At 36.2% G+C, this 24,869-nt stretch overlaps 1 protein-coding gene across 1 annotated transcript in view; it reads right to left on the reverse strand.

Annotated features, from left to right (window-relative positions):
* Positions 1-200: 200 nt before the first annotated feature.
* Positions 201-24,869, reverse strand: part of RHAG (Rh associated glycoprotein) — a 35,397-nt gene continuing 10,728 nt past the window's right edge. The window contains exons 2-10 of the mRNA XM_001369598.4: positions 16,107-16,287; positions 14,549-14,699; positions 14,012-14,162; positions 10,616-10,782; positions 9,022-9,159; positions 8,105-8,226; positions 6,382-6,455; positions 4,002-4,075; positions 201-1,729 (exon numbers count right to left, since the gene is read on the reverse strand). Coding sequence (XP_001369635.2) covers positions 1,655-1,729; positions 4,002-4,075; positions 6,382-6,455; positions 8,105-8,226; positions 9,022-9,159; positions 10,616-10,782; positions 14,012-14,162; positions 14,549-14,699; positions 16,107-16,287 — 1,133 coding nt within the window. The 3' untranslated portion in view covers positions 201-1,654. The remainder of the gene's footprint in view (positions 1,730-4,001; positions 4,076-6,381; positions 6,456-8,104; positions 8,227-9,021; positions 9,160-10,615; positions 10,783-14,011; positions 14,163-14,548; positions 14,700-16,106; positions 16,288-24,869) is intronic.

Consider the following 24,869-nt stretch of genomic DNA (forward strand, 5'->3'; position numbering starts at 1 on the left):
TTGGCAATAGGGGTTAAGTGACTTGCCCAGGGTCACACAACTGGGAACTGTCTGAGACCAACAGTTTTTCTTTTATTCTAACTCTTTGAGCATAATTCCAGATTGCTTTCCAAAATGGTTGGACCAGTTCACACTTCCACCAAAAATGTCCCCACTAGTCACTTTTACAAATTTAAAAAGTCATATAGAGTGATATCTAATACAAGATGATAGTTTAAATTTTAATAAGACATATAGCAATATCTAAAAATTGGCTATACATAGATTATCTTAATGTATCACATGTTTGATAATTTTGACTGACATCTTTTCAGACTTGTGGATGAGTAGAAGACATCTTCTTTCTTGGCCACCTTTGTCATCTGTTGTTTCTCTACTACCATTTTATAAACCATAATTTGTACAATCATTTTCCAAATCCTATGGGCATCAATTTTGTTTTTCCCCCTCTTTTTTTCTTACCACCAGGAATGCTACCATTGATATTTTGCTATATATAGGAAATTTCTGTCATTGAGCTCAACTCCAGGATTGGAATGCTCAGTGAAAGAGTATGCACAGTTTTGTGACATTTTTTCAAAGAAAATAAAATTTTCTATTCTAGTAATTCAATTCTGAAATAAAAGCAGTTAGCCTAACTTTATATTCCTTTCATGAACCATTAAAATGAAATGAACAGGATTTATATGTATATATTACATGTGTATTAATATTTCTTTATAGTAAGTACTTAATAAATGTCAGTTAAATGAATGACTCTAAACCTAATAAGAAGCTTCAAGATGAAAAACAAAGACAATTTTGTATTTTGTCACATCATTTAATCTATTAAAAAACCATAAAATTAACTTCAATCAATTTGCTTTTTAGTGGTTATTGCAAATAACGAATATACAAAACATACTTTAGAATATTTCCATTTTCTAGGAATGAAAGAAGTATAGTAATTATCCCCAAATTTGATCTAAAGAAATTGGAAATCAGACAAACATCAACCATATCTCCTGTATAGAGAAAAAATCATTAATAAAAGTAATTGCATATTTTTACCTATACAAATTATTATCCTAATGCATCTTTAATGAATAGCATTCCTACACAGAACACTATGGATATAGGATCTGCCCTCAAGAAGTTTAAATCATAAAACTGAATAAATTACATGTAACCCACATATATAAGTACTATTTAAAAAAGTATACAACTGCCTCTGTGATGAATAAAATATAAATTCATTTAAAATCTCATTGAATTTATAGTTTTCTATAATTTTATATTTTCTAAATCAAGAACACAACTATGTATTATTTTGGGATAAGTACAATTTTTTTATGTTAAAAATATTCTTATATTTGAAAATCCTTAATGCATAGGAAGACCTATTCTGGTTTGGTTATGTCTAGCAGTATTGGTTATTTGGTAGTCCTGGGAAAGATGTATGGGATCCATGATCCTTGTGAGTAATAGCCTCTCAGGGAAATAAGTAAACCAAAATTCAATAGACATCTGTGGCACCAATGAATGTCCTCCATTGGACATTTGGGATATAAAGTCTATTACTGTCTGTGTTTAAGATTTGAAGTATTTGGGTAGTGCTTAAAAAAATAGAGGATTCTGGGAGGAAATCAGATGATGGGAGAAGATAGAAATGTTTTTAGGCCTCTGGCTGCAGTTGGCTGTGGTCATCATGTTCATGGAAATAATGGCTATATCCTTCCACTTCAGGAACCTACAAAAAAATTCAGATTGAAGTATTTCTTTTTAAAAACAAAAACAAACAAAAATACATTTTAAAAACTCTGAATCTTGGTCATTAGCTTGGAGAAAAAAATGTAATTCTTGAACTGTTTATACATAAATGGAATGATCTGAGTATTTGTATGTAGGGCTTGAGGTGGGTGTATGGAAGAGGTATATTACCTTCTTTTTCACCACCCAGAAATCTAGTCTTATCTATAACCCAGATCTGAACTACCTGTCACTCTGGCCTATTGTAGACATTGGAAAGAAGGATAAAGGAGAGGAAGAGAAGAAAAGAGAATGAAAGAAAGAGGCTGATTGTTTGACCATTAATTAATATTTAGCACCTGCTTGCCCAGGTGTTACCTTTCTTAGCATCCCCCTGTAATTTTCCCACCAGGAAGAAGGCAATACCTATGGTTTGTGCAACCTTAGAGGATTAAAGTAAATTGAATTATCAGAAATGTACTTTAATTGTAGCCCTGCAATATCACATTTTAAAAACAGAGTAAGCTGCTTTATAATAAACTCTACAGGAGAAGTTCAGGAGAAATCATATTGAAAATTGGCTTGAGATGCAACTTGGGCAGAAAATAAAATAAAACACGATGGTGATATTGGAAACAGATCCAGGAGTTATTTTTTCTTTGTGGTCAGTCTAGGGAAGTCTATGAACCAGTTCTCAGAAAAAAGAGTTTTAAAATGGATAAATGCATATATATATGCATATATAAATACATGTACATAAATGCGTAAATGTATATATATAAGATTGCAAAAAAACTCAACAATATTGAAATGCAATTATCAAAATATTAAAAAAAAAGGTTATGAATCCTGTATTAGAGGTATTGTCTAGACAGGAGATGATGTTCTACTATAGAGTGACCAGGAAGTAGCTCTAGTCTCTATTGGAGAGGGAGTAGGATCAACTTAACTCATTTTACTCTGTGGGACTCTCCCTTTACTTTCTTTTTATCTGTAATGTTGAAGATGGGGTAGGGTTATTGACTGATTACTCTTTTCTTCAAAATTCCTCTGTTGTTGTAGTTCATTTGTTTGTCATGTCTGATTCTTTGTAAAGCCTGCTTGGCTTTTTCCTGGCCAAGATATGCTTTGCTATTTCCTTCTCCAGCTTGTTTTATAGATGAGGAAACTGAGGCAAAAAGGGCACATCTATTTACTTGGCTAAAGTGAAGACCATAATGGGACTGTCAACTTTGAGAACAGTTGAATTTACTTTGAGGGCCTAAATGCTATATCTATTTACTTCTGATTTTGTCTAGTAGTCATAATCTATAATAAAAGTCCTTTGGATCATTTAATGTTGGTAAAGAGTAAGAATTGTAAGGCAAAATAGGGTCAATTGAGCCAATTTTGATAAATTTATCAAATATTATGTGATAATTATCTTGACATTTTAAATCTTTCATCAAACTGAGATAGACCTCAGACAGGCACTGGAAGCTAAGAGTATAAGGAGCACAGGTTGAGCTATTTCCTACAGAGGAGTTCAATAGGTAACTCAAGATAATCTAGATTGGTTCCAGGATTTTCAAGAACTGAAATCAGAGTTGAAGTCTGCAACAAGCACACCACCTGGTGGTTGATGGGAAATTTCAGTCTGAGCAAAAGGAACCAATTTGCATCCCTGAGAAAGGATGCAGCTTACTTATCTGTCTTTCTACCTCCAAAGTTCATATAAGGGTGAGTACTTTATAGAGGAAAACATCTATATTTTTTGCCTTACAGATATAATATTGGGATCATGATGAATGGTCACTAAGGCATCCTACCCTTTCTTGACCCACCTACATGATGCCCTTGGTGGCACCCATCTCAAGGGCTAAAATTACAGAACAAGATTATTTTTCCTTTGATGGGAATAAGGGGGGTATTGTGCATATAACTTGTATATCTATTCTAGAATTCTCCCTTTAATCTCAGCATAAAAAACAGAACAGAATAGAATAGAACAAAACAAAACAAACAAAAAAAAAAACCCCTTTACTTTCTGTCTTAGAATTGATTCTAAGGAAGAAGTTCAGTAAGAGCTAGGCAATTGGGGTTATGAAACTTGTCCAGGACCATACAGCTAGGAAGCCTCTATGTCTTAGCTTCTCTTTTCATAAATTCAAGAATCAACCTATCTTCCTACAGCTATGGAGAGAAATTATCTGGCTTCAAAGCATTATAGACTTGAGAGGAACAAAACACTTTTTTAGATATATTAAACACTATCATAAAACAGTATACTGTACCTCCCAATAAACAGAGTCATCATAGCAATTTTGGTCAGGTGGTTCTCCCCATATGGGTATCTTTAGAATTAAACCTGTCAGAAAGAAGGTGACCCAGTAGTGAAAACAAAGGCATACTTGACTATAGTAATTAAGATACTACAATAACAGTCATCTCCATTATTTACATAGTCCTTGAGTGCCAAGTCAGATTCAGAGTGGTTGATTTTCTTATTGATAATCTTACTCTCTGGTTGCTAATTTTATTTTATTCATTTATCAGTCAATAGTTTTGCATGGTGACCTGTCCAAAACACAGGGTCACTGGCTTCAAAGAATTTAAAATTGAGATAAGATATACAAATAAAACATTACACACTAAAACTCAAGACAGCATGTGTACCAAAATATTATTTAATATATATGTTGCATTGAGTACTCACCTACCTGAAGCCCTTGGCAGCACCCATCTCAAGGGCTAAAATTACAGTACAAGATTATTTTTCCTTTGGTGGGGAGAAGGGGGATATTGTATATATAACTTGTATATCTATTCTATCTCTTCCTGTCTGACTGTAAATTCTTAAAATGAGAAGAAACCACTCTAAACCTGGGTAGCAGGTGAAGGATCTATGGAAGAAAGGAGGTTTGGATGTGGATGAGTTTGGTCTAAAACAAGTGTAGATTATGATTTTTCCCTGTAGTTAGCTAAATAGGAAGCATAATAGGATGGTGGAGAGGGCATTCATTGCCTTTGGAATCAGGGGTTTTGTTTAATTGTTTCAGCCATGTCTGACTCTTTGTGACCACATTTTTTTGTCAAGGATACTGAAATTCTTTGCCATTTTCTTCTCCAGCTTAATTTAAGGTTGTGGAAACCGAGACAAACAGGATTAAATGGCTTGCCCAGAGTCACAGGACTGTCTGAGGATAGATTTATACTCAGGAAGATGAGTCTTCTTGACTGCAACCCAGTACTCTCTCCATTGCACCACCTAGTTTCCCTTGACATCAGTGGACAGAGGTTCCAAACTTGGCTGTGACACACATACTACTTTTATCTTCTTGGCCAAATCATTTAACTTCCCAGAACTTCAGTTCTTCATCTTTAAAATGAAGGGATATACTAAATGTTCTTTGAAGTTCTATGCTACTTTAGAATTATGTGACCCTCCAGTGCCTTGCACAGAGTAAGTACTTAATAACAGTTTACTGAATTGAATTGTATCAAATCTGTTTGTCTCTAGATGGTGAACTTCTCTTGAATGAAAAGCCTAATTATAGTTTGTGATTGTCCTCATGTCACAGCTTTGGTTTTTGAAGAGGTCTTTATATCTGAAAAAAAACCTATTAAGTTGGGCAATGAAACATAATAAGTATGAAGAATTCAGAGAAACAGGGAAATTTATTTGAACTTATACAAAGTAAGAACTAGGGAAACAATATACACAACAATGTAAATGAATAGAATGTTGAAAACAAATGTTATGAAATATAAGTTTCAAGATGGCCCCTGAAGAAGAGTTGAGAGAATCCACCTCCCTCTCTTCATTGAAGAGGTGGGGAATTATGGATATGAACTTTTATAGATACTGAGAGATGATTGTTTATTCATTTTGCTGAGCATTAATTTTTTTTACAAGGTAGATGCATATGTTGAAGGGAGGGCTTTATTCAGAAATGAATATGATATAAAAACAGAAGGTATCAATAATTCTAAAACATTTGTTAATAGCAGCTTCCTCTGTGTGATCCCACTTGTGACTGTCTTTTAGCACCAGTGTCCCATTTGGAGTATTAGAGAAAGACATATGGCAAGCTTACATGAAGACCATACCTCCTCCTATATGGACTAACCTAGACAATTTCACAGGTTTGAATTAGATTGGCCCTAATGGAGAATGGAGAATCTTGTTATTGAGTCTATTTCCTTGTTTTTTTAAGCCACTTTGGCCATATTTTATTCTGTTCTAGGCTTCCATGGTATTTAAGCATTTCTACATATACTTCCAAATGTTCCATTCTCTTCCCCTTTCCAGATTCAGCTCTCCTTTATATGTTGTTTTTTCCTATTAGAGTACAAATTCGAGTTTTTGTGTCTCATTTTATTATTATCTCATGAATTTAGAATAGTCTTGGAACATGGTAAGTACTTAAGAGATGCTCTATTTTTTCACACACATTTTATGAATGTGTTGCTCTCCTTCAGTTCTCTTATTCTTAACCATGTGACTAAATTACTATTCACATCATAATACTAGCAAACTTCACTATTTCTGCTGTAATATTGGTTCAAAAATATTTCTAAACTAAGTATATAGTCAAATGAATTCAGCAGGAGACTTACTATTGCATATTTTAAAGCCATTTGGACTCATGAAATTATTTGTATATTACTAACCAGTTAACAGTCCTCCAACAATTGCTGTTCCTAGGGAAGTACCCAGAGCAGCTGCCTGATTAGCCATAGTAGTCCTAGGAAGTCAAAGACAAAAAACAAACAAAACAAAACAAAACAAAAAGTTTGTTTTCAAGTTATGCATCCAAAAACCCTTTTTCTTTATAGCATGGGAATTGCTGCCATCTGCAGTCTAGAGCTTAACATTGCATATTGATATTAAAATTCCAGTGCAAAATTTTGCCCAATTTTCTTTAATTTTAAATTCTATTTTCAGAGAAATTTATGACTAGGCTGGAAGATAATACCCAATTTCCACACTTGGAAGTATTAAAAGACTATCAACTCACTTAATAAATAAAACTAGGAATTCGTTTTATGAAAAAATCAACAAAATAAATGAAACATTGGATAATATGATTAAAAGAAGAGAGAAGAAAACCAAATCTCAGGCATTGAAAATGAAGAGGGTGAATAATGACCCATGAAAATGCAAAACAATTATTGGGAGCTATTTTACTTAATTATATACCCATAAATTTAAGTAAAATGGAAGAACACACCAAATATATATATAAACTGCCTAGACTATCAGAAGAGGAAACAGATTATCTATATAAATTTATTTTATAGAATCGATTGACTTTTAACAGCCTTTTTCTGCTGCATTTTCTTCCTATAAATTTCTTTGCCAAGCCAGTTTTAATTCAGGGTTATTTTGGGGATAGCTTTCAAGTTTATTCATCTCATAAGTCCTCCATTTTGATGATAGAGAATATGAAAAGATGTTTTAACAGCCTTTTAATGTTCTAGTGTCAATTCTTTTTTGATATGATGACAATCGTCACTTTAAAAAAAGGTCAATCTTTGACAGTATTGTAGTAGTGATTGTCTAGGTTACATATGAATAAAATCAAAATACTAAGATGGTAGCAATTGCATAGTGTCATTGAGTTCTAAGATCTAGAACCAAAAAGGACAACTCACTCATTTTACAGATGAGGAAACATAAACTTAAAAGATAGAGCCTTAACTAGAGTGGAGAGATCATGTTCTGTCTCAAGGATCCAAAATTTAAAAGTCATTGACCCTACTGACTCCTTCAGCAATACAGAAAAACAAACAAAATTAAAATTGAGCCCAGCACCTAGTCAATAAGGATAATTATTTAAATTAGGAAACTACCAGTTTGTTTTTTCTTCTGATTGGTCATATCCCAGGTGAACTTCTCCCTGGTCCTGCCCTGCCTTCTCCCTCAACCCCCATTGGTGGTATTCTACTAGGCAACATTTTTGGGTACCCTAAGGTCTTTCTCTTCCATATAGAGATCATTGTATTGAGGGTACCTTCAGTTCTACCCCACTAATAACACAATTAAATTTATTTTAAAAAGTTGGTTTGAGAGTGTTTGACCTCTGTCTCAGACACATTTTGTGATGCTTGTCCCAGCTACAAAAAATTCTAATTATGGCTTTGCTGAGAGGTACAGAGATTGACATTCCAAACAATGCAACTTCAGACATTGTTGCGGATTTTTAAACCTTCACTTGATAGGATGTGTACTAACAGTGCCCACCATTACTAAGCAGCAAGGTCCCACTATCACTAGATAGTTCAAGGCTTCTTTATCACTACCCTGAGGGCAATTAAAAGTTCACTACCAATATCTGGAGGGCAATTAAAAGTTGGTTTCATGAAAACAAAGAACAATCATTCTTTTACTCACTTATTTGTGGCTCCCAAGGCTACTGCTACAATGCTTGCAATACCCCCAATCACTCCAGGTAAGCCGTGTAAGTTATGAACACCACAGGTATCATGAATTCGCAATTTGGTAGCAAAAACTGGCTAAAGTTAAAACATACATAGTTTAGAAGTTTTATAGGGATGAAGTCATAACTAGCACTTTGGGTACCTAGGATGAGGAGAACATCTGGGGCAAGCAGCCCCAAATTGCCCTCAAATCAATTTATTATTCTCGTGAAAAAATAGAAATTAGTACAGTTTCAATTGAATTGGGGGAATTAGTATACTTACAATCCTCTAAATTTTGATGCCCTGGGATTAAAGTACTATTTGCCCCATACCAGTTATGATTCTGGTGTGAGCTCCTCTGTAGTAATAAATAATTGTAGTAATAAAGCCTTGGATACAACTCATTTCTCTCATGCATATATGAAACCCAGTGAATCCAGAGGACCAGAGTGCAATGATATATAAATCTAGCATTACTAGTAGTGGATAAGGCTGGGGTAACTTTAGAAGGTTCATGTTTCCCACTTTGATTTTTCCTACTTATTGTAAATGCCTTCATTCTCTAGATTCAGAGAAAATGCCTTTAAGATTTTTAAAGTGTTAATCATTTAGGACAAGTAACAAGTTAAATAAAATGTATTTACACTAAGGTGTAAATGTCTAACATCCTTTGCTGACATCAAAAAAGAATAAGAGGGAACTAGAAACCATGAAGCACCTCAAATGGAGGTGGATGATCCAGTGGGAAAGGAATCCATAAGGAGGAGGCTAGGAATCCATTAAAAAAAAAAGCAAAACCAAATAAGCTTTTTAATGTTGCCAGTGATTCCCTAACCCCCATGCTGCTGAAAGAATCAAAGCTTGAGTCCCACTTTATTTCATACTTACTGTCAGAAATTTGAACCCAAGGACAGAGACAATCCCAGCAATACTACCAATTAGCATAGCACCAAAGGGTTGGATTTCCATATCTGCACAAGTGCCTACAGCTACTCCTCCTGCAAGGGTTGCATTTTGAATGTGAACCTGCATGGAATAAAGAAAGCATAAGAGCAGTGAGATGATAGTCTTCTGAAGAAAAAAGAGAGTGTGTCTTTGGGAGTGTTTGCTATGTAATAGATTACTTTTTCTTCTGACACACTTGTTACATTAATGAGCACCTATTAGGTACCAGACATAAGAGTAGGTGCAGAGAGCTATAAGAAAAAAAAATGAAATAGTCCTTGCTCTCAAAGGTCATAGTATTATAGATTTAGAGCTGGAAGAGATCATAGAGGATGTGGAGTCCAACCTCTCATTTTGCTGATGAGGAAACTGAGGCAGAGAGAGGTTAAATGACTTATCCAGAGGCACACAGCCATTAAACTCAGGTCTTCCTGACTCCAAGTCCTGTGTTCTACCTCTAGGTCACCTATTTTGCCCAATATATTTTTAAGTTTAGTAGAAGGAGCTTTGCTCTATTTGTTGTTATTGGTTTTTTAAAACTCATTTCTTCTGTCTTAGAATCAATCCTCTTTATTGGTTCCAAGATGGAAGAGCAGTAAGGATTAGGAGATGGGGGTTAAGTGACTTGCCCAGTATCACACAGCTAGGAAGTGTTTGAGGCCAGATTTGAATCCAGGCCCTCCTGTTTTTAGATCTGACTCTCAATCCACTGAGTCATCTAGCTGTGCTCCACTCCCCATATGTTTTTAGGATTTTGTATTTATTTATAAAGTGATTTCCTTCTGAAGGATCCATCACTTGTACTGACATCTGACTTCCATGATGCTTCTTGTTGGTGGCTGATTAACACAATCAATCACTATGCCTTAGACTAGCAAGGAAACCTTGAGTAGACCCAGTGGAAGTGGGTTAGGGGAGGGTGGGCAGAAGCCCTGAAAGACTCAAATTTTCTCAGTTATTTTACTCTGGAAACTCTTTTTCAGTCTTGGTTGATCAAAAGAGCTACCTGAGTATTATAAACTTGATAGTCTAGGATATTATAATATTTTTAAAAATTAATTTATTTAGTCAATTTAGAACATTATTCCTTGGTTACAAGAATCACATTATTTCCCTCCCTCCCCTCCATCCACCCTTCCCGCAGCCAACATGCAATTTCATTGGGTATTACTTGTGTTCATGATCAGAACCAATTTCCATGTTGTTGGTGTTTGCATTAGGATGTTCATTTAAAGTCTACATCCCCAATCAAATAGGATATTATAATATTCTACTAGAGAAATTAAGGCCTTGAAGAATTGCAGGCTGTTTTTGAAAAGGCTGAATATCACTGAAGCACCAAGCACTGTACCATTGCCCAAGATACATTCTCTCTCTCTAAACCTTCCCTTCTTTCTTCCAACCCGGCTAGCTCAAGAAGAAAGAAGCCGAAAGACTGTTTTCCAGGGTCTCCTAGAGAGGGGAATTTACTCACTAGGGCAAGTAAAATCTATTCAGTATTAGTTTGCACTCTCCTTTTGACCATTCTCATGCTCACCATATCAAGTTTGCCACGATGCTCAACAAGGCTGGAGAATGCAAAGGCAAAAAGAACACAGGCAGCAAGGGAGAAATACGTGTTCACAATTGCTCTGTACTGGTGGTCTCCGGCATCGGCAATTGCAGAGTTAAAACTGGGCCAGAACATCCAAAGGAAAAGTGTGCCTGTTTGCAAACCAAGAAAATAAATATTATTATCTACAAATAGTTTAGTACTTCAGGGATCCATGGTTGCTCTTTCTACCAAAAAAGATCTCCATTCCTTTGTAATTTGGGATATCACCTTTGAAAAAGCTATGGCTCCAAACTCATCCCCCTCACCAACTTTAGTTAGACTATCCTCAAAGATAGTCCATTGCTAGACATATACTTGAAACCTTTCAATATTGTGGGTCCATACAAAATTTGCTGGTATGACCTTTGAGAACTCATAGTCAATTCCATCCTGTGATGGAAAAGATCATAGGATCTAGGGTTAGGATGGACCATAGAAGCCCTCTGGTCCAAATCTCTTATTTTATAGATGAGTAGACTCCAACTGAGAGAGAAGAAATCACTTTTCCAAGGAAATGCAGGTCAAAAACATCAGAGACAGAACTTGAACCAGGTCCTCTGAATTTAGAGAGAGTATAATATGTTACCTCGTTCCAATGTAATATGTTGCCTTTTAGAGGATATTTCAAATATTAGATCCAAGTACCTGCTCCTCTACCTGTTAGAGTCTGAAATTGTTATTTTATTGCTTTAGGAAATTTCCAGGGGAAGGTTTCCTCTACCAATGTACATAATCACCTCTTTCGCCATGTATAACTTGATAATGATGTATGGGTGAACTGAGAAGTTAACTAACTAGTCAAAGGTCACATAGGCAACACGTTTGAATTCAAATTCTGTCTCAGACTTTTACAAGTTGTGTGAGCCTAGACAAGTCACTTAACATCAATCAATCTAAGTTTATTGATCTACAAAATTAAGAGTTTGGACTCAATGGCATATAAAACTCCTTTTAGCTCTAATCTGTGATGGTGTGAAATTCTATTAGAGAAGAAAATTGAATCCATGTCTTCCTGTCCTTCTCGACCATGGATTCTTCACATGTAGTCTGTAGACATTCAAATATCAATACATTATATTTAAATATATGATTTTATATTATTTGTAATATAGGAAATGTATTTTACAACCATATTTCAATATAATTGCTTTCCCTTATAATCCTAAATATTTTATTTTATTTAAAAACATTCTGAGATGAAATCCTTAGACTTCAACAAATTGTCAAAGGAACCAATGATAAAAAAAAAGGTTAAACAGCCTTGCTCCAGGCTGCTTTCAGATTGCTGTGTGTCTTGCAATGAGACTGTCCCCCAGAAAACCTCCTTTCTGGGGAGGCACGCTGATCCTGGGGACAGAGCACTGAATATGAAATCAGAGGTTGTCTATTCAACTGACTCTTATTATGAGTCATTATTATAATATATGACTCTTATTATAAGTCATTTTTAACTCTCTTAGGCTACAGCTTCTTCAGGTGTAAAAAGAGGAGATTGTACCTCTGAAGTGAGTCTCCAAACTTCCTTCCTGTCCTAAACAGAGAATCTTGTAATCTTTCCAACTGGAAATTACCTCATCTTATCTCATGGCGTTTTGTAGGGGCTTATCACAACAAATATTGTCAAGTGGAAAACACGAGCTTAATATGAAGTAACAATATTTTATGCAGATGGTTCTAGAGTAACGTGGTCAGGAGTGGACAGGAGTCAGAATTCTCATCAGGGGTCAAGGTATAGGGGAAGCCGGGTGGACTCCAGTGGGCTGCAGTGCATTCTTGGCTTGGGGGAAGAGGTATGAAGATGGCTATATGGAGAGGATAAACTTCCACCTGGTGAGTGAAATCCTTGAAGTGAAACAGCCCAGCAGGATGGTTTGGCCTTAAGCAATTATTAACATTCTTAGATTCCTGTGGGCTTCTTTTTTGGTGGGGATGGGGGTGGAGGTGGGTTGGGAGTCTTGGACCTGTGATTTCACTGGTGTAGGAAACTTCAGTAAAGAAACTTCTTCAATCAATGCAGATGAGTAATTTCTTCGAAATTTACTCTCAGAGATTTACCTACTTAGGGGCACTGCAAGAGAAAATATCTTGGAGGGCAGCTGGGTGGCTCAGTGGATTGAGAACCAGGCCTAGAGATGGGAGGTTCTGGGTTCAAATCTGTCCTCAGACACTTCCTAGCTGTTTGACCCTGGGCAAGTCACTTGACCCCCATTGCCTATCCCTTACCGCTCTTCTGCCTAGTATTGATTCCAAGCTGGAAGATAAAGTATCTTGGTGGCAGGCTCTTTATCCATAACACTGTATTGCTTAATGTCATAAAGATTCTGTTTTAAATGGCAATTGTTGAGGCGTTGCCATATGAGGGACTCCTGTCTTCTTTTTATGCACTCTCATATACCAAATAGTGTAATGTTTATTTATGAAGTCATATCTCCCTTATTGAAAGATCCTTGGGATCTGAGATTAAAAAACAAAACAAAACTATCTGTGTATCTTTCTTAATACCTAAATCAACACATTGTTCGTAAGTTGGATCTGAACATTACAGGTACTAGGGATGAAAGAGGTTTTGGGGATGATTTAGATGAAACTCCTAATTTTATAGATGATGGAGCTGAAGGTCACAGAGGTTGGGACTCCTCATAGTCATACAACTGGTTACTTTCAGAGCTAGCATTTAAACCCATATTTTGAGACTTTGAGGCTAATATGCCTTTCATTACCCTAGTTTGCCTCTTTTAATTCTCTCACAGGCTCACAGGTTTATAATCTAAAGCTGGAAGGGACTTCAGGACCACCTCACTCAAAATCTTCATTTTATAGTTGAGGAAACTGAGGTACCAAAAAGTGATGTGACAATCTGATCTCTGAAGTCAAGATTTAGTTCTCTTTCCATCACAGTATTCTAGTATTCAATATCTTTTTTTGTGGAATGAATGAATGAATACTAATGAGTATAATTGATGATTTATGCAATTATAATTACACTGAAGAGGCCAATTTTATTCACCCAGTGCATGTTTTCTTAATCTGTTTATATGTCACAGATCCCTATGGCAGTCTAGAGAAACCTATGGACTCATTTTAAGAATCATATTTTAAATACATAAAATACAAAGTATTACAAAGAAAATTAATTATATTGAAATAAAATATCTATATTTAGGTAATCCATATATATGGATACATATGGATATTTGAAACAAATTCACAACCTTCAGGTTAAGAGTCACAATATGAACTGGAATTATTTGAATAACATTATCACATTAATCACTCTAGATATCATAGATTTCTCTCCCTGAGGCAAGGTAAAACTGGGAAAATTTGATGTCTGCTTACCAATCATAGCAAACAAGTCAGAGTAGTATACAGACTGTTCATTGTCATGCCTTCTCCTCCTGAGACCTGGCCGATATAAGACACCTGCTACTGCCAAACCAAAATAAGCTCCAAAGGCATGAATGACCATTGATGCTCCAATATCAGTGGCCTATAAGAGGGAAACAATCTTTATGAAAACAAAACAAAAAAAAACCATGCTAACCTCTAATGACCTACTGGCAGAAAGGGTCAAGCTTCTCTATTTGGAAAGATTTGTTCAATTAGCCTTGGAGGCCAGAGCCAGGAACAATGGATGAGAGTTATAAAGATGCAATGTAAAGAAAAACTTCATAATTAGAACGATCTAAAAATGGAATTGACTGTTTTGGGAAATGATAGTCTCTTGCTCACTATGAGGTCTTTAGAATAACCTCTTACCAGCAATTTTGTAGAGGGAATTTCTCTTCAATTCATAGGTTGGACTAGATTGCCTGTGAGGGTCCTTCTCACAGAGATTGTATGAACTTTTTATATCTGAGACCTCCCAAGACTTACCTCTAGTATCTCAACAACAAGATATTCATTGGCTGCAAAGACAGAGATTTCCAAAATCACCATGATTAGCATCTGTACTGGGCTTGTTTTGCCTAGGACAGCTCCAAAGGAAATCAAAACTGTGGCTGTACTGAAATCTGCATTTATCATGCTGGGGAGAACAAAGGAATAATAAGAAAATAAACAAACAGAAAAAGAAAGAAAAAAGGAAAGAAGGAGAGAAGAAAGAAAGAGAGAAAGAAAATTGAAAAAGGGAAGGGACATAATAGAATCCTTTTCCTTCTGTTAATCTCTCATGAGGAAGTCAGAATAACCCTCCTCCAATTTATTCTCAATCTAGTGTACTTTGCTACCTCCCACTGTCTCTGCTCTGTGTTCTCGCCCCTCAGAGTCTTTCTCTAGTCATTATTAATCTGATAAATGAATTTTCCACTGAGATGGTAATGGTATATGATGATCTAATATAGAAACCTATTAAGTTAACATATTTGCATTTGATAGGAGACTGGAGTTTAAACCCAAAGGAGTATCTAATATCAATTATATTGAAATAAAATATATATCCATATATATGGAAATATATTTAGGGTTTCCATATACATGGATACATATGGATATTTGAAACAAATTCACAACCTTCAGGTTAAGAGCCATTGAACTAAAGCAATATGAACTGAAATTTTTAAAATAATTTCTTATGCTATGGAAGAATCTATGATATATTTTTGTTACTCCTCAAATTGTACCCCTGAAAACATTTGTTTACAACATACAAGTCTCTCTCTCTCTCTCTCTCTCTATATATATATATATATATACATATATATATATTGTACATATATTTCTCTGCCTATCATAACAAAACAATATTCTGTATTTTTGGATGGCAATGGCCTTCAACATAAAGAATGTTGAACTAGGAGATTACATTCTTGGCTTTGTCATGTGACCAGACTAGTCCTTAAAACTCCCTAGATTTATGCTGTAAAATGGGGGAATTGAGTGATGTGATTTCTAGGAACCTTTCCAGCTTGATGAAGAACACTAAACAATATACAAATTAGAGATTCAACAACATACAAGCCAATCAGAATCTAGAATCACAGGCATTATTTGAAAACTGGAAGAGACCTTAGAAAAAATTCAATTTAATTCATTAGCATTCATTAAGCAGTTTTACTCTCTAGGCATTGTTCTAGGATCTAGGGCAACTAAGGCAAAAAACCAAACCAAAACAAAATGATCCCTGTCCTAGATAGTTTATGGTTTACTGAGGTGATACAATAAGCACACAGATAAATATATAGGATAATTGCAAAAGGAATTGAAAATAGCTTTGAAGGGAGGCACTAACAATTGGAACAATCTCATAATATCCTCACATTTTACCAGTGTAGAAACTGAGACCCAGAAAGAAGAAATGTCTTTCCCAAGAATTCACAATGTCAGAATCAGGTTTATAATCCAACTCAGTTTCTTCCTGCTCTGGTATTCTTTCCAATGAACCATGCAAAATACACTCATCTAATAGCAGAAAATGACGAAGAGTTATCTTTACCTTTTGATGTCAATTCCAAATTTCTTGTGGTGGTGCAATATCCCCTGCATGAAGGTGCCCCACTGCAGACCCAGAGCAGCAATCATCAGGTTGATGCCCACACTGCTGAAGCCATATTTTTTCAGGAAGGTCATGAGGAAGCCAAATCCAGTGAAGATCATCACATGGACGTCCTGGAACACTGGGGAAGAGCACAGAGAAACCCTTTTGTAAGAGAAGCATCTGAGAGAGTCTAGTCACAATCTGAGAGAGGACTCTCTGCCCAGGACAGTGGCGAGACAGGGGGACTGCTGAGAGGGTGGAAATTCTCCTCTGTGGTGGTCTTGAGACTATCCTCTGTTACCTCCACCTTCACGGTCCTTGATTAGTCTGTACTCCTGTGTAGGCTGAGGAGAGGAAGAATTAGTTTGGTTAAAAAGCTGATGAGTTAGACAGGATAGGGGCAGACCATCTCCACACAGATAGATTAATCCTAGACAAAACTGTTAAAATTTGGAAAGTTGGTCTTCACCCTTTTCCCAGCATCTAACTTGCATATGACTGATACAAGGTCTTTGGAGTCATAGCTGAGAAATCTTCATTCCTGTAATTGTTTTGTGACTAGGGGACAAATGTATATTTCCTAGGTATAACTTAGTGGCCCAAAGGGGAAATTTTTTTTCTGTTCATGGAAGAGCCATTTTGCACAAGAGCCCCTGCTTTATAGCAGTGTGAAATGATCAAGAACAGCCCTCTGAATGGGTCAGAGAAGACTTTAAAACCAGGTCTGAGAGGAATATTCAGGGTCTGAAGAAAAAGTCTTCTGTTCTAATCTGGTCTGGTCTGGAAACAGACATTATAGTTTGAACTTCCATGTGCTATTTGGAAAACTGAATTGGTGGAACAAAAGCTTTGTACAGCCACTTAGTTGCTGATTGGAAAAATGGACTGGAGGGAGACAGCTTTGCTTTTTCACTTGTATTGCCACCTCTGTATTGTGTAAGAAGTGGAAATCCCTTAAAATACAACAAATAGAGCCAACTAGGAGAAGCTCTGAAGATTCTAGGGTTAGAGTTTTTGGGTTTTGCTGAAAGAGTGTTAGGCAACTTTGGAGACAATCCAAGGGAGCAGACCTGGAAAAGATCTGCATGACTCAAGCTTAAGGTTTTAGTTTTCTTGAGTTTAAAACTATTTCAGGGGCCCCAAAGAAACACAACCAGGAGAGAAATTGCCCTAACCAGCAGGAAAGAGGAGAGGCCTAGAAGATGATTGGCCTGAGAGCAGAAGTCATCAGGAAAAAAAAACCCCATATTTGCATATGATGCCTGAAAGGGACAAGAACATTAGGACCATCAGTCCAGAGTTATACATTGCTGCAGGCACATGTGTTCCCTATTTGTGTACCTCCTTGCTATGATCTTGTAAATTTATGCCCACTTTTCCAATTAAACACAATGTGTATTAGGAGAGTAATGGCAGATTATGAGTAGATTATTTTGTTATAAATATTCTTATTTTGTCTTCTATTATAGAAATGTTTAAAAGATATTTTTCTATTTTTACATTTAATTTTAATTTAATTTTTTCTCATTTACATATAAACATGAAAAATTAATATTTGTTTTTAAATTTTTTGAATTCTAAATTCTCCCCTTTTTACCTCTACCTGCTCCTTAAGAAGGTAAGCAATTTGATATATATTACAAATGTACAATCATGCAAAACATTTACATATTAGCCATGTTTCAAAAGAAAACAAATCCAAAAAACCAAAGGATAATACAGAAAGTTTTAAATGTTAAAAGTTTTAAAACGTATGCTTAAATCTGCATTTATACTTCATCAATTCTTTCTCTGGAGGTGGATAACATTTTTCATCATAAGTTCTTCAGAAACATTCTAAATCATGATATTGGTCAGAATAGTTAAGGCATTCACAGTTGGTCATCAATACAATATTGTTGTTACAGTGTACACATAAATGTTTAAAGATTGAGAGTAAATGATTTCACTTTGGCCAGTTTGTTCAATGGGAAGCACCTCTAGGGAGTGGTCAGGAGCTGTAGTGTAAATAGTTGGAGGGTATTCCCCCTAGCATGTTGCCCTTAACACCCTAAGAGATCAAGCTTTATGTCCAATCCTTCTGGGAGCTTCCAAACTGCCAGCAGAAGTGCCACTTGGGAAAGAAAGTCAGGTCAGGGAGAGAAAGTCAGGTCAAAGAGAGAAAAGAGTAGGGCCTCAATATCCATGTACCTGTATATGTATAAATACACACACACACACACATATACATACATATAACAGAGAGAAAAAGATGTTTAGTTTTTTCCATTTTATCTGACTCTTCATGATCCCACTTGGGGTTTCCTCTGCAGAGTATATTGAAGTGGCTTATCATTTCCTTCTCCAGGACATTTTATAGATAAGGAAACTGAGACAAACAGGACTAAATTACTTGCTCAGGGCCATGTAGCTAACAAGTGTCTGAGGCTGAATTTGAACTCAGGTTTTCCCAACTCCAGGATACTGTACCTATCTATTGTGCCACTTTGCTGCCTATCTATCTATCTATCTATCTATCTATCTATCTATCTATCTATCTATCTATCTACCCATCTCTCTTTCTGTATTTCTATCTGACTATCTATCTATCTATCTATCTATCTATCTATCTATCTATCTATCTATCTATCTATCCACCCATCTCTCTGTATTTCTATCCATCCATCTATCTATCTATCTATCTATCTATCTATCTATCTATCTATCTATCTATCCATCCACCCATCTCTCTTTCTGTATTTCTATCTATCCATCCATCCATCCATCCATCTATCTATCTATCTATCTATCTATCTATCTATCTATCTATCTATCTATCCATCCATCCACCCATCTCTCTTTCTGTATTTCTATCTATCTATCTATCTATCTATCTATCTATCTATCTATCTATCTATCTATCTATCTATCCATCCATCCACCCATCTCTCTGTATTTCTTTCTATCTATCTATCTATCTATCTATCTATCTATCTATCTATCTATCTATCTATCTATCTATCTGTCTGTCTGTCTGTCTGTCTGTCTGTCTGTCTGTCTGTCTGTCTGTCTATCTGTCTATCTACACACATAGAGAGACAGAGAGATAGAGAAACAGAAAGACAGAGAGAGGGAGAGACAAAGACAGAGAGACATACAGACAGAGTCAGAGAGGATATATAGAGAGAGGCTATTGACTTAGCTAGTGCATGTGTACGATGTTAAAAATCAAGCAATAATGTAGCATCCTGTGAGTTGGTCTCAGAGTCAGGGAAAGGCTGAGTTTTAGTTCTACTTCTGATACTAATAGCAGTGCAACTATAGAACTCACCTAACTTCTTGGTACCCTAGGCAAGTGATTGAGACTATAAATTGCAGAAAAGATGACAATCTGTATTGGTAGAAGAAATTTCTGAATGGGCGTTCCCTATACAGTGAAACTTCAGGTCCAATAATTTTTTTTAATAGCCTGAGAATTTAAGATCCTGAAAGGGAGAATTAGCAAACTAAAGCCTTGCCTAAAGTCACATAGCTAAACAATAGCTAAAGTAGTATTAGAACCCAGATGTTTTAAATGTTTATTTTCAGTCTACTACTCAAATTCAATTCATTATCTCCAAAAAAAGAACTTACTCTCTTTTGCCTATAAATTTTCCCCTTTCCCCCAACTTCTATGTTACCATATGTTGTGTCATCAACCTTCCAGCTACTCAGGCTGGAAAACTTAGTATCCTTGACCTTCCATTCTCATTCAACCCACATATTGAATCCATTGTCAAATCTCATTATTTCTACTTTTGCTATAACTTTCATATATGTCCCCTTCTTTCCATTCCCATAATCACAAGCCTAGATCAGGCCCTTTCCCTCTCTCCCCTGGACTGTTGTAATGGCCTTAAAACAGTTCTTCCTTCCTCAACTCTTTCCTCACTCCAGTGCATTGTCCACTCAGCTATCAGTTTGATTTTTTTTAAAGAGTAAGATTTTTTAAAGAGTAAGGCCATCCTAGCCTCTTGCTCAGTGAGCTCCAGTAGCTCCTAATTATCTTCAAAACTAAAATTGATGCCTTTGTTTAACATTTATTATTCTTTATAACCTGGTCTCTTCATACCTTTTTAGTCTTTTTATTCTTTACTTCTCTCCATGCACTTCAATCCAGTAATATCGGTTTACTTATGATTCCTCTAACAAAATATTACCATTGTCTGTCTCTTGCCTTTGTATTAGCTGTCCCCTGACCCTGGAATTGTCTCCCTTTTCATCTTTCCCATTTAGTTGCTCTAGCTTCCTTCAAAACTCACATCAATAATCCATTTTGTAGGAGGCCTTTTCTGGTTTTTACCTTCCTTCTGTACTCCCTCTCTGAATCTATTGCCTTTATCTCTCAGATTACCTTCTATTTGCTCATTGTAAACACCCACCCTTGTACAGAGTGAAACACAGATATATATTTACACATATGCATATATGTATACAGAGTAAATCTATATGTGCATGTATCTCCCAATAAAATTACATATAATATATATGCCCATATATACACATACATGTGTAGCTAAAACAAGCTGTTAGAAGCAGCTAGTTGGCAGTGGGTGCTATCTTGGAATCAGGAAGAGCTGAGTTCAGATTAATCTTCAGATAATAGCTGTGAGCTTCATCAAGTCACTTCATCTCGGGGTCTGTCTCTTTCATCAACTGTAAAATGGGGATAGTAGTACCTACGTCCCAGGATGTTATGAGATTTTTGTAGGATACTCTTTGTAAAGCACCTGGCAGGTAATAGGCATGTTATTACTATTTATTTCCTCCCTTCCTCCTGCCACTAGGTATTTTTCTTTTGTACTCTGATGAAAAATTATTCATTATGCATTCTGAAAAAAATCAAATCTTGATGGAATATCTACAGGGAAGTCATAATTAGCAATTTTGGCATTCAATAAAATTTTTTTTCTAAACCCTTACCTTCTGTCTTCGAATAAATACTCTGTATTGGTTCCAAGACAGAAGAACAGTAAGGGCTAGCCAATAGAAGTTAAGTGAGCTGCCCAACATCACACAGCTAGAAAGTGCTTGAGGCTAGATTTGAACCCAGAACCTCCAATCTCTAGGCCTGGCTCTCAATCCACTGTGACACCTAGTTGCCCCAAGGCAATGAAATTCTATTTAAAAGTGGGATACTGCATGAGGAGCAATCACATTATATTGCCTTATGGAAGCATAAAGACCTAGGACACTGGTCTCATGGGTGAAGACCCAGATACATCAAAAGAGGCCACTGAACAAGGGGTAAAGGGAGAACTCCCCTGGGGTGCCAGGTTTCCTATTTTAATTGATTTTTCTTACTAAGTACATGGTAAATTCAGCTGTGACAGGTCTGTAGAAGCTGTATAAGTGCTATTTATCATTACATTTTAAATTTCTATGTCCTAAGGCAGTGCTCCAATTGTACCCCATTCTAGTTATTTCTTTGATGGGAGATTAGTTAGGCTGGTCCCTCACTTTCAAGCAGAGCTGCACTCAAATTACCTTGAAGAGATTCTACAACTTTTTTTATGAGCTATTAAAATGTTGCATTTCATAATGAAGAAGTTCTTAAACAATCCTTTCCAATTCCTCTTATTTTATACATAGTGGAGATCTTAGAGTTACTGAAACTTAGAATTGGAAAGGAGTTGGCTGACAGGATTCTGAAGTAATAAGCATCACTTGAGCTCAATTTATGCTATTTCTGCCTGCAGGGAAGAGTCCAGTTTAAACATATTCTGCTACATCTCTTTTGTTAGGTTCAGTCAGTCAGTCAATCAATAAACATTTATTAAACACCTACTTTCAGACATGGTACTAAACACTGGGGATACAAAAGGAGACAATTCCTGTTCTCCAGGAGCTCACAATCTAAATGGGAAGGCAATGAGAAAATAAATATGTACAAATAAGCTACATATGGGGCAAAAGTAAATAATAAAAAGAGGAAAGGCATTAGAATTAAGAGGAATTGGGAAAAGCTTCCTATAGAAGATAGGATTTTAACTGGAACTTTAAGGAAACCAGGAGGCAGAGATGAGGAGAGAGAGAGAGAGAGAGAGTATTCCATACCAGTGGTACCATCAGAGAAATTCCCAGAGTCAGGAGATGGAATGGCATGAGCATGGAACAACCAAGATGCCAGTATCACTGAATTAAAAACTGTGTGGTTGGGAATAAGGCAGAGAGATCTAGAAAGGAAGGACTAGATTATAAAAGGTTTTGAATGCCAAACAGCATTTTGTATTTAATCCTAGAGGCTATAGGGAGTTATTGAAGTTTATTGAGTAGGGGGTGTGACATGGTTGGATCTGTGCTTTACAAAAACCACACTTAGGAGGCTGAAGGGAAGATGGATCCTAGTATAGAGACCTAAAGCAGGCAGGCTCTCAAGAAGGCTGTTGCAATAGTCCAGGCAAGAGTGGCATTGTCAGAAAGGAGAAGCGGGTATTTTTGAGAGCTGCTGTATAGGTGAAATGGATAGTCCTTGGCAATGGATTGAATATGGGGGAATAAGAAATGGTGAGGAGTTGAGGATGACATCTAGGTTTTGAGCCTAAGGGACTGGAAGAATGATGCTAATGATTCACTAGTAATAGTACTAGGGAAGATAGGAGTGGGGGAAAGTTCAGGGAAAGATAATGATTCTTTTTTTGGATAGGGTGAATTGAAGATGTCTGCTGGGTTTCCCTTTTGAGATGTTCAATAGGCAGTTGGAAGGCGAGATTGACTGTGTAATACAATGGAGAACAAAACACTGAACTGAGCCAAGAAACCTGGATTTGAATCCTTCTGCCACCAGTCATTCTGTGACTTTGAGTGCTTTCGTTTGCCTTTAATTTCCTCCTCTGTAAGTTTTGGATGTCATATCTAAAGTTTCTTTCCCTTTATCATTCAAATACATGGTAACAATTGAACATTTTTTAATGTATTTTTCTTGTTTTGCTCAGCTCTATTTTTACTGACCTTATGCCCCGAGGTCATTTTTGCAGTGGGCATAATGTTTAAAACCCAATAAATAAATATGCCTCCAAGGCCTAGGGCAGCCACATAAGTTAACAATTTTGCCACTGACGGGCCATTCATGTCAATATATGTATGTCCACAATCTTTACCCACAGGGCAGTTTGGCAATATATCCAGCAAAAACAGTATTAACTAATGGCTCCTATTTCTAAAGAGCAGAACATTTTTCTTTGATCTTGTAAAGAACTCTTCCTTTCCCTGGAGTTGAATACTTCTTGATTTCACTAGTAGTTTCCCAAGGGGTGGTTGACAGCAGGTTGCTCTTAGGCAAGAAAAAGACTCAGTTCATTAAAAACTGCACTGAGGACAGAGTGCCCAAAATCTATCAAGCTGGCACAGTTGTTATTTATTGTTCAGGCATTTAGAACTGCACTCCTCTCCTGAACAGCCCAAGGGTCCACAATATCTGGGTGCATCAAATAAGTTATTCAGAGTAACCCAGGACACTAGTATCACTTGAGGCTCAACAGCCTCACCTTCTACCATTTCTGAACACCTTATTGAAAGGCTTAAATCATTGATCCAGAGGGTCACATACTTAGAACAAGGAGGGTGCAGATTGAAAAACTTGCTATAAAATATGCTATATGAACACTATCACTTAAAAATAAAACTTCTTATATGAGTACTGTCACCTAAAGGAACAATCTTGGCCTTATAAAGAGAAATAATAGGTAGTTTCCTATCAATCAAGCTTACTAAACCTGTCCCTTTGTCATTGTTCAGTCATTTTTCAGTCATGTCTGAACCTTTTTGACCCCATTTAGGATTTTCTTGGTGAAAAGATACTAGGATGGTTTGTTATTTGCTTCTCCAGCCCATTTTGCAGATGAGAAAATGGAGGCAAACAGGATTAAATGCCTTGCCCAGGGTTACACAGCTAGTAAGTATCTGAGGCTCAATTTGAACTCAAGTCTCTCTCTCTCTCTCTCTCTCTCTCTCTCTCTCTCTCTCTCTCTCTCTCTCTCTCTCTCTCTCTCTCTCTCTCTCTCTCTCTCTCTCTCTCTCTCTCTCACCACCTAACTGTCCTTTAATTTCAGAGTCAGTGCCTAGTGCCTGGCTGCCTCTAATATTATGTGGCAGAGAAAGGATTTGAACCCAAGTCTTTTAGGTTCGGCATTCTTTCCACTATGTTCTGTTGCCTTCTGTTTTGTTTTTGTTTCCTAGAAATTTAATAGAAACTAGTTGAATTGAATTGAAATGAAGGGCCTTTCCATAGTCCATTTAATTTTAAAATAGCTTTAATTTTTAAGATATTTTTCTTCTGTTAAGGCAAAATCTTTTTTACAAGTTCTATCAGTATTGTTATTCATTAGGGCCAAGTAGAAAAGGTCTGGTTTTTCTTCTGGGTGAAAGATGTACTTGAAATCTGTCTTCCTGTTACTGCTCATTCTTTTCTTCTTTAGTCAAATCTCCCCAGTTCCTTCAGTAGTTTTGTATAAGGCATCACATTGAAACCCTTCACCATTTGATTGTTCTCCCCTGAATGTTCTCCAGCTTATCAATGTTCTTGCTGAAATAAGACTTCTAGAACTAAATATAGCATACCATATGAAGTTTGATCAGGATAGAGGAGAGAAGAGCTGTAGTTTTTCTACTTCTATGAGTATCTTAATGAACTCAAAGATAACCCTAGCTTTTTTGTCTGCCTCATTGAGTTTCCAGTCCATCAAATCCCTAGATATTTTTCTG

The sequence above is a fragment of the Monodelphis domestica genome, chromosome 2 (assembly GCF_027887165.1).
Source record: "Monodelphis domestica isolate mMonDom1 chromosome 2, mMonDom1.pri, whole genome shotgun sequence".
In the NCBI taxonomy this organism is placed as follows: Eukaryota; Metazoa; Chordata; class Mammalia; order Didelphimorphia; family Didelphidae; genus Monodelphis; species Monodelphis domestica.